The following is an 11,049-nucleotide window of genomic DNA, read 5'->3' as shown; positions in this document are numbered from 1 at the left end:
TTTCAGCTATCGTTATTCATAAGTGAATAAAAATGAATCAGGTTTTTACTACAGTACATTCGTTATTCACTTATGAATAAAAACTATGATTTTTTTTTTTTTTTTTTTTTTTACAATTTAAGTATCATTCATATATGAATATAACATATAATAAACATAGTATATTCATATTTAAATATTAGACGATGCATTCACTTGTGAATATTACATAGTTTATTCACTTGTGAATATTAGATGGTATATTCACTTATGAATATTAGATAATATTTTCATATCTGAATATTACGTAGTATTACATGGTATTTCACTTGTGAATATTATATGATATATTCACTTATGAATATTACACAGTATATTTACATATGAATATTACAAGGTATTTTCACAAATATATATAATTTTTATATGTTATTCACATATGAATAACATACAGACTTGCATATTTGTTTTTTTTGTTTTAATAATTATATACTGATTCAGGTGACAAAACATATTCATATATGAATATAACGTGGTAATTTAGTTTATGCATTTCATCAAACAGTTGGAGTGCATACAATTTAACTTTTTTAAAAATGTTAAAAACATGATACTTTGACTATTTAAATCTTACAAAATAGTAGATTGATAAAGAATTATATGAAATTGTTCAAAAAAAAAACGATTTGATCTTTTTCTAACCTCAATTTTGAAGTTTTATTTGATAATCGATGTTGAATGAATGATATGAAGTGAATTTTTTGTTGATTATCGATGATGTTGATCTAATGACACTGGGAGTATAATTAATCGTAGATGTTGAAGATCTGATCGTATTCAAACAGAATTGAAGGGTGGATTAAAAGAACCAAAAATGAATTTTTGTTGTTAACTGTTGAATCGTATTGATAAACATGTTATTGACGAAGATCGATGATTGATTAGCACTGGATGATGTTGATGATGGTTTAATTGAAGAAATCTGGATGATTGTTGAAGGTTGGAGGAGAAATTTGGATGATGAACGATCGATTACAGTTGCATATTTGAGATTGAAGGTTATTATCATATTTACAAGTTTGCCACCGTGTCTTTTTATGCTTAGAATAAATGAGTGGCTGAGAATGATTTCCCCATTCTCAACCTTTTTTATTTTCTCAATTGAACCCACCTCTCTTTCTCTCTCTCTCTCTCTCTCTCTCTCTATATATATATATATATATATATATATATATATATATATATATATATATATATCCAGAATCTCAACGAAACTTACTTAATAAAAAGATATCTATAAAATACCTTATTTATATGTATTTTTATTTAATTTAACATGTTGGAACCAATTTTTAAACACGCGATAAGTATGTAATACAATTATACAAATGATTAATTATTTTTAAGGTTTTATGTAGAAAGTCCCATTATTTTAGGGATTTTTTTTGATAAAATCGTAATTTTTTGAATAGAAAAATCTAAATTATGTAACTTTATATGATAATCTGCCATTTTCTGGTGAAACTAAAATAAAAACTTTTCTGTTAATTTAAACAAAATATTAAATAATCAAAAATTTTCTATTAAACAAACTTTTAAGACTTTACTAACAGGGATAATGACTTGAAAGGATAATAGACTTTTGACTTTGTTGACATTTAGTCATTAATTTTTTTTCGTTATCTATTTGTTACTGAACTATTGAAACTGTTTATATTTTACCCTTATGACCGACAATAAAATGTAAATAATTTCAATAGTTTAGTATCAAATAAAATTTTAATGACTAAATACCAAAAAAATCGAAAATCCATTACCCTCGACTCATTGTGCCTTACTAAAAATTTCTGAAAAAAATAAATTATTGTTATTTTTTAATTTTATGTAAAGGAGGTGAAGATAGTTGTGATTTGTGAAGCCCCGTTACTTTTACAATCTATCCTTGCCCTACTCATTATCGCTGTGGTTTGCTCTCTATCTGCCGACTCTAAATCGCGATTTCTTTTTCGTTTATTACATTCCTACTAGTTTCAAACCCTAATTTCCGAAGCCAACAACAGCTTCATCGTCTACATCAGGTAACCCCGTAATATATCATGCCCTAGTTTATTGTTTGTATATCCGAAACGTATGTGGATCTCACTGGAGATGTTTATCTAATCTTTGCTTGCTCATTCTGTCAAATTGATTTCGGTGTCTTGAAATACACTGAACGCCATCGATTGTTGGTTTTTCACCTCATATGAAGGTGTTTTCGTATCACATGTATCCTTTTTGGTTAGCGTTCGAATTGGAATTCCAGATTTACTACGAGAGTAATAATCTTGTTGACATTTTTTTTTGGGTGTTTTGGGTGAATAGTAGCATGTGAAACAGACTAAAATTTGTCATAATCATATTTAATGCTGTTCTCTTCACATGCTGATAAAGAAACAATCTATTAATCAATCTGTGTTGTTTGTGCACATTTAGGTTTATAGTGCGAGATGGCATCCGTCTCCAGTCAGCCTCAGTTCCGGTACACACAGACCCCATCCAAGGTTCTCCATTTGAGAAACTTGCCATGGGAGTGCACTGAAGAGGAACTAATTGAACTTGGGAAGCCTTTTGGTAAAGTTGTGAACACAAAGTGTAATGTTGGAGCAAACAGGAATCAAGCCTTCATTGAATTTGTAAGTGTTAATGGTCAATTGGAATGAATGAAAGGTACATTACTATGATTCTTGAGTCTCTCTAATCCCTTCCTCCGTCATATTCTTTATAGGCTGAACAAAATCAAGCTATAGCAATGATATCATATTATGCTTCATCATCAGAACCAGCTCAGGTGCGAGGGAAAACTGTCTACCTACAGTATTCCAACAGGCAAGAAATTGTGAACAACAAAACCTCTGCAGATGTTGCTGGAAATGTACTTCTGGTAACCATAGAGGGCAATGATGCTCGCCTTGTCAGCATTGATGTCTTACACCTGGTAAGTAATTTCACCTTTTCATGTACAAAATGATTAAAGAAGGTAAGTTATACAATAAAAGTAGATAGATGTTGCCAATATATATATAGCATTTGGTACTTGTTAGGTTGTAGCTTAAGCTTCATTGTTTGACGTCAAATGTAAATGGATCAGCAGGCCCATATCAAGGATTTATCTTCAATGGAAGAAGCTTATTGCTTGGGGAGAAAGAGCGCATGTGTGTTTGTCTCCTTTTCTCCTTTCCCCTTCCTTAACACTGCCTCTTTCTTCCTCCTCATCTCTTCCTATCCCTTCACTTATTAGAGTTTAGGATAGTCATACTTTTTATTTTGCTTTTCAGATTTTCCCTATCACATACTCTAAAAATTAATTTTCTTCTAACCATCATTACTTTGTGTATGCATTCTTTACTATATGAACTGGACAAAGTAGACATGAAACTTACCACTATAGAAGTAGTGTCAAGAATTGGCTTTAATGACTATATGTAAATAGACACATAATCTAGGTGTGTGTGTTTTTTTGTATGATGCCTTGTGCTAATTTCTTTTAATGTATATGATAGAAGCTTGGGAAGTGGAACCTGTGCTGACAGAAGTCGATTAAAACTATTGATTGGTCACCTTCTCACTAAATTGGAGATGTTCTAAAATGAAGTATTCTAATTCTTGTGCCCTATATGTTTTTTTTTTTGTTATTCAGACATTTTTATAAGCTGCCTTACTAACCCTATCAATGTTTTGCATATTACATTATGCCTTTGTGTGTAGACAAAAAGATTCTTTGGTTAATATATCTGAATTCTTTTGTCTGTCATATTGCACTGTATGTCTTGGATAATGTTACTTATATAGCTTTTTACTCCACAATTTCTAAATCTTTCTGTTGTATAGGTGTTTTCTGCGTTTGGTTTTGTGCATAAAATCACAACTTTTGAGAAGACAGCTGGATTTCAGGTTTGTGATTTTCTTTTCTTTTATATGTGTTAAGTATGACATGATAGGGAAGTGGGTTTATATTATATTATATTTTGTTTTCAGGCCCTTGTGCAGTTTACAGATTCAGAAACTGCTACTTCTGCAAAGGATGCTCTTGATGGAAGAAGTATTCCCAGGTGAGATTGTATTATATATATGTATGGGTTTATGGTTATTGTATTGTATCAGAGCCCTTTAATGTTTAAATTGACGTTTTTGCCCCTATGGATTTGCAGGTATTTGATCCCAGAGCTTGGACCATGTTCTCTTAAGATAACATATTCTGCACATACAGATTTGAGTGTAAAATTCCAGAGTCATCGTAGCAGGTATAAGACAATAGTATTAAATCTTTTCCGACTTGATTTCTTCTTATGACAGTTTTGCCCCTAACCTAATAATAAATAAACTTTATATGTATTTATTAAGGGACTATACAAATCCTATGCTTCCTGTTGCATCTTCAGCAATAGATGCTACTGGTCAGGTAAAGTCATTATTGTTTATAATAATAGCTTGAAGGATTGTTTTGTAAAATTACTCAACTTTTTGTTGTATTTTATATTTATATTATGCTTACTAGTTTGTTACTTTTTCAGTTCAGTTTAGGTTTAGATGGAAAGAAGATTGAATCAGAGAGTAATGTTCTTCTTGCTTCTATTGAAAACATGCAGTATGCAGTCACCTTGGATGTTTTACACATGGTATCTTATATATATACTAACAAATATTTGTGTTTTCTTTTTTCTTTTTGATCATGTGTTTTTCATTTTTAATCTCACTTTGTTGTGAACAGGTATTTTCTGCTTTTGGGCCTGTTTTAAAGATAGCCATGTTTGACAAAAATGGTGGAGTTCAAGCTCTAATTCAATACCCTGGTGAGAGTTGATTAATTTTTTTTGATAACAAGTGTTGAGAAGCTTATTATATAATTTTGTAAAATGTTTTAAAAAATTATGAATTTCAGATGTTCAGACAGCTATTGTAGCCAAGGAAGCATTGGAAGGACACTGTATATATGATGGAGGGTTTTGCAAGCTTCACATCTCTTATTCTCGACACACTGATCTAAGCATCAAGGTATTGTAAAATGACCATTTTACCCTTTGCATCCCAAAAAGAGAAATTTCACAATATTTTCATTAAACATTCATCTCTATTTACAGGTGAACAATGACCGCAGTAGAGATTACACAGTGCCAGCTGGCGCACAGATGATGAATTCACAACCGTCCATCTTGGGGCAACAACCACCATCAGGGCCGCCACAATACGGCGGTGGTGGTGCACAGTACATCCCTGCACCAGAAGGGTATGCAGCAGCAGCAGCACCTCAGTCGTCAGGAGGGTGGGCCCCGGGTGCGCCAGCTGGGCCCCAGTCAATGCCAATGCATATGCAGCAGCAGCAACATCAACATCCGCAACAGCAACAACAGCAGCAGATGCATAATCATCCTTACATGCCACATCATCAGCAGCAGCAGCATCAAGGCATGCCATCTGAAATGGGTCATGGGCCGGGTCACTATAACGGGCAGAATGGGTATCCACCACAAGGTGGGCCACCGCCACCACGTTACCATCAATAGAATCTTTAATTTCCTTGTTTTTTTTTTTTTTTTTTTTTTTTTTTTTTTTTTTTTTTAAAATGTTGTTTTGTGTTGTGAAGATTGTTTTTCTAATTAGTGGAAGCGGTTTGCAACTGGTTTTCAGATTCTTGCATTTTGCCCGCCAAATTATGTGTGAAATTCCGAATTTGTTGGGAATTTTCCTTGTGTCATTTATTGAAAAATACAAGCTATTTTATGGTATTTTAATCAGAAAAAAGAAATTAAAAAATCCTACATTTATTTTCTGACTGTTAAAAGATACATATCAGAATTCTTCTATTCATTTTGTCCAAAGAGCCTGTAAACGTAGGTTGCAAGTTCTATGTAGATTATTTATATATTAGCAAAATAGCCGGTTAATTTTATGTTTTTTTTTTCCAGCACAAAAATATCGGAGAGTTGACTAACTCAAGCAAATAAAACTAGAGAAAACCGTAAATTGTGGTTTACTGTTTTTTGTGTTTTTGGTCCGTATGAGTACAAAAGAGCAAACTATGTCATTTCACTTTTATTGTGTTTTTGGTCCATAGAATATTATTCATGTTATATCTCTCATCCGGTTAACCCACCCCGTGTATCCCTCACATATGTGAGGGTAAAATTGTCTTTTGAATTTTCCCTTCAGCTTCATGTCGTCCTTTATAATTTGAACAACTCATTTTATTTCACCAAACGTCTCTTCTTCTATACACTTAAGGTAAAAAAATAAGCAACATGGCCGTGTGCTTTTGCGGAAGAGTCATTATTTTGAAAATTTCATGGACATCGCTCAACCGTGGTCGATGTTTTTTCACATGCCCTAAATTGGTAAGTCAATCTCTAAAACATTGTGGGTTTTTCTTACAAAAAAAAATCATTACCTGTATTTTCTTATTTGTGCACTAGAGGTTCTTTTTGGAAATCACAGGAGTCAAGGTGTGGATTTCATGGATGGGTTGACCCACCCATGTGTGCAAGGTCAACTTCAATTAACCTTGGTTTGCTGATGAACATTAATAGGATGGAAGCATCGATCCAATTCTTTAATGTTGAAACAATGTAGCTAAAGATTTATTTGTTATGCAGTTGGGTTTTGCTTGTTTATTGCATTGGTGTATACATATAGGTTGTAGGGATAAGTTTGGGAGGTTGGTTTTCTTTTGGGGGAAATTATGAAATCTGATTTTTGTGAATGCGACCTATGATCATATGTAGGTCACGTGTAGTTGTAAATATAAGGTTTATAGTAATGCTAAAGGTAATGCAAAATCTGTTTTCTAGATAATGTATTACATAGGGTAATATTACTAGTTTAAATCCAATGACATGCATACCAATATTACTCTTACATACAACATTAATGCTTAAACATGACAAATACTTAACCATGAAAATTGCCACAAAGTGCTACCCCAAAAGAAACCATTGTTTTTAAACCGCATTTACCACCATGACAAAAGCATAAACATTGTTCAAAGTAGCATGTTATTGACTACCTCATTGACCATGTGTATGATTACCACCTTGACCACCCGCTTCACTACCCCTACCTTGACATCCACATGTCTTGGAGTTATCCCCTTGTTCTTGACAACCTCTATCTCTGCTGATTTGTTTTTGACTCCCATATTGGTTTGATTTTTGAATTTGGGTCAATGTGTTATCCTCACTCCGCTTCCTCTTCTTTTTAGGTCTACCAACTTTCTTGTGATGTGGGGGAGGGGTTAATTTGGCTAGACACTAGCTCATTGGCCACATACTTCTTCCTTTTATGGGTTCGACCTTAAAATCACATGCTTTCTTCCATATATCTAACCAATACATTTTATGGACCCACTTATAAAGATCTATTGTGTGCTCAATATTCTTGTTCATTTCGTCTAGAGTTGCTATTGCATTTTCACAAGGGATCCCTATAATTTCCCACTTCCTACAACTGCAACATATGTTTTTTTATGTCCACAACATGCAGATCCTACCATGGACCATTGACACATGTTGTTTAGTACCACAATGATATAGATCTACTTTTCTATAAATGGTTGAACATGTAAATATATTGCTAAGCTAAAATATACTAGCATATAGTTATCTGGTGTACCTTTGAAGTGACTCATAGCCTAATGATGAGAGTGAATTTGCTTAAGCCAACTACAAGCTTCCTTATCATAATAGTTGATCTCTTTCTAGAATTGTTCCAATTCTAGGATAGTGGTTGCTGTAGCACACTTCCATAGGTGTATTATTTAATATTTAACGACAAATCTATAAGTAACTACATTAACGGTGTACTAACCTTTTGTATGTCAGTCACAAATGTGAAATTAGAGTGTGCATTCAAGTCCAAGTCATCACCAAGGCATTCCAAAAATCACTTTCTAGGAGGATGTGTTTTAAGTTTTAACAATGGCATATACAAGGGGGTATATGTCAAATTTTGATTCCATACCAACTACTGTAAAACTTCGACCATGGAATGACCCTTTCATAAAGGCACCAACTAAACCTTACAAATATCTAATACATGCCTTAAATCCTTCCTTTAAAGGACACAAACAAACATATATTCTTTTGAAATGTCTAGTAACAGAAGTTGGATTGGGCGTTGTATAAAAATCTACCTTAAGGATTGTACCTTCATTTGTGGAATGCAGCTCTAAAACATAGTTTCTTCACAACTTATATGTAACGCCTGCATATTCGGGTAGGGATGAGCATATGGACCGGGGAACCGGCCGGAACCGGCACCGAAACCGGAACCCGATGGAACCGGTCAGGCCGGGACGGGGACGTTATTTTTGTGGATTTTTGGAACCAGGAACCGGTAGGAATCGGAACCGATATAACCGGAACCGGTAGAACCGGCATAAACCGGTAGAACCGGAAAAAACCGGAACCGTATGATGTTATTTTTCGTGGACTGGTTCCAACATTTAAAGACACGACAAGAACCGGTAGAACCGGCGGTCCGGTTCGGTTCCTATTTTCCATAAAGTTCGGTTCCCGGGCCGGTTCCAGCCGGGTGGGTTTCTTTTCTCATCCCTATATTCGGGCTAGACAATTGAAATATAAAAAGCGATAAAAATAAATTTTTAATAGACGATTATTTAGGATAAATAATTTTAACCAAAGTTATAGTATATGTGACAAGGATTCCGTACATATAAAGAACTCTAAAATCTGACTTCGTATGAAGAAGTTATGCTTCTTCGAAGTTTCGCAATTAAACCGGAACGACTCTTCGTATCATAAAAACTGAATTTTAGATAGGTTGATTATTAGCCTTAACAATCTAAACGAAACTCGTAGTAATCGTAAAACTGAGAGCGCACATATAGAGAACGTCCAAATCTGACTTCATATAAGGAAGTTATGATTTTTCAAAGTTTTCAGCGCGACTGTGTTAGTATAGAAACCGAAATTGAAATCGGTCGATTGCTAGGAAAAAACAATATAAACGAGAACTGAAGATCTCGTCATTACCTATCCGTCAATATAAAGACAGTCAAGAATGGATATCATATGGGATAGTTATGATTTTTATACGTACTATACTAGTCTATGCCTGTTAAAAATATAACTTTAAAAATTTATTCAAAATTAGTCGACGGAGCCTAAATAAAAGTTATAGATCTTATTGATAACTATGCGTGGATATACAATACATCGAAAACGGAGATCTTATGAAGAAGATATGGATTTTTAAATAAAATAGATTTTTTCGTGTGCAGCCGCTCGCACACACAGCAGGCGCGACGCGCTTCTGAGCCGCCATAAGATTGCGACACGTGTCAAGGTCAGGAGAAGCCCACTTCACCCGATCCAACCATTTGTGTAGCGTGCTCCGACCATCCACACGATGCGCTCTCCGAGTTTGGATATATATAGTTGCGCGTTTCAGCCTATTTCTCACACACTTTTCTTTGATTCTCGCTGGAATACTTTCTAGCTTTTAGCCCTTTATTCTTGAGTTTCCGACCACTTCGGTGAATCCCTACGATGTCAAATAGTCAGTGAATAGAAGCTCTCGGATTGGAATTATGACTGCATAATTCCCGGTTTTCGCTAAAAGCTCTATAAATTAAGCTACACTTATTTTATTCAAGTGTAACTTTTAATTATAGTAAGTCATTATTATGAACCTATAACTAAGATTTATTAGTGATTCCAAGCCGTTATACTGATTGATCTACTTACGTAGATGATGCCTAGGCTGGATTTAGTGATGTGTTTAAAGTGAGATTTCCAAACATTATATGTTGTATACCAAACGGACCCTACCTTTGATATGACACTACCTGGTTGTTCCATACTTGATAGATCTTGATGTAGACATTGGGATTAGTGAGGAATCTAGACTATCATTAGTCATCAGGAATATAAGACTATGACTTATTGATATGCACCCAGGTCACATAAAAGGAAAAGCTAAGTACTGAAGCGAAGCACTGCTCGACTTTCCAGTTCTCCACTTTAACAAGTGAGTGCATAGTTACTTTCATCTTACACATAGATATGAAGTATTTAAATAATTAAATGCTATATATATGCTTATGTGCAAAGACGTTATGTGATAGATGAAATATTATAAAGATAAATTTTATATGACTTATGCTGCATATGCATTTTCATGAATATAATACATTGGGTAATGAGAAGATTAAGGAGATTTAAAATGACATAGTATGATGAGAGATGAAGCTAATAAGATGACATAGTATGATGAATGATGAAAATGACAATAGGATGTTATGACTTTAATAGTACCAGTGTACTAACAAGGTAGAAATGATACTAATGTACTAACAATGTAGGAACGGTACTAGTGTACCAATGATGTAGTTACCAAAAAGAGTATATTTGATGACCACCGGACTATTTGATGACAATCCCGTGGAACATAGAAAGGTTTATAACCTATAGGTGACAAACTTCATGCCCATTTGATGTACTCTACCCTACTGACATGTATTGCATAGAAATCCCTGTAACAGTACTGTGAACAACGATAAATAGGATGATCATTAGGATCCATCCTCAGGAATGAAAATAGAAAGAAAACCTACTGACACGTATTACGGAGAAATCACTGTAATAGTATTGTCAACAACGATGACTATGATAACCCTTAAGATAGATCCTTATGGAAGAATAAAGAAGAAAATGGGGATAGGTAATCGGGTTAATTGTTTATAATTGAACATATTAACTATATTATTGTGGGTTGAAAATCCTATATACTCACCAGGTTTCCCAAACTGACCCACTTAGCTTTTTTGTATCACAGGTAGCAGTACAAAAGTACATGAATGATGAGAGATTCGAGGAGATGTAGACTGATAGTCTAAGATACTGTAAGGTCAGTTTATGCTTATGTTTTGTATCATTTTTGACATCCCAAGCTTTTATAAATCAATGAAAACTATTTCTTTGAAAATACTTTTACGGGACCAAATTCCGCATTTATAAATAAACTATGTTTTAAATAAGCATATAATAAAACGTTCAAAATGACCGTAGAAATGAGCAT

The 11,049-nt window shown here is 33.8% G+C and overlaps 1 protein-coding gene across 3 annotated transcripts; it reads left to right on the top strand.

Annotated features, from left to right (window-relative positions):
- The first annotated feature begins 1,893 nt into the window (after positions 1-1,893).
- PTB2 (polypyrimidine tract-binding protein 2) lies at positions 1,894-5,666 on the top strand. 3 transcript variants are annotated; one of them, XM_079013600.1, is made up of 11 exons: positions 1,894-2,057; positions 2,452-2,651; positions 2,744-2,953; positions 3,847-3,909; positions 3,994-4,067; positions 4,167-4,259; positions 4,360-4,417; positions 4,530-4,634; positions 4,727-4,808; positions 4,898-5,010; positions 5,097-5,666. In XM_079013600.1, the coding sequence occupies exons 2-11, from the start codon at positions 2,466-2,468 to the stop codon at positions 5,517-5,519; spliced, it is 1,407 nt and encodes a 468-aa protein (XP_078869726.1). In that variant the 5' UTR covers positions 1,894-2,057; positions 2,452-2,465; the 3' UTR covers positions 5,520-5,666. The 3 variants fall into 3 exon arrangements, with proteins under 3 accessions (XP_078869726.1, XP_078869728.1, XP_078869727.1); XM_079013602.1 differs by lacking the exons at positions 1,894-2,057; positions 2,452-2,651 and adding an exon at positions 3,110-3,170 and having other exon boundaries at positions 2,769-2,953; XM_079013601.1 differs by lacking the exons at positions 1,894-2,057; positions 2,452-2,651 and adding an exon at positions 3,107-3,170 and having other exon boundaries at positions 2,769-2,953.
- Positions 5,667-11,049: the final 5,383 nt, after the last annotated feature.

The sequence above is a fragment of the Lactuca serriola genome, chromosome 8 (assembly GCF_051521515.1).
Source record: "Lactuca serriola cultivar US96UC23 chromosome 8, Lser_US96UC23_V15, whole genome shotgun sequence".
Classification (NCBI taxonomy): domain Eukaryota; kingdom Viridiplantae; phylum Streptophyta; class Magnoliopsida; order Asterales; family Asteraceae; genus Lactuca; species Lactuca serriola.
This window is presented reverse-complemented; position numbering and strand designations above follow the sequence as displayed.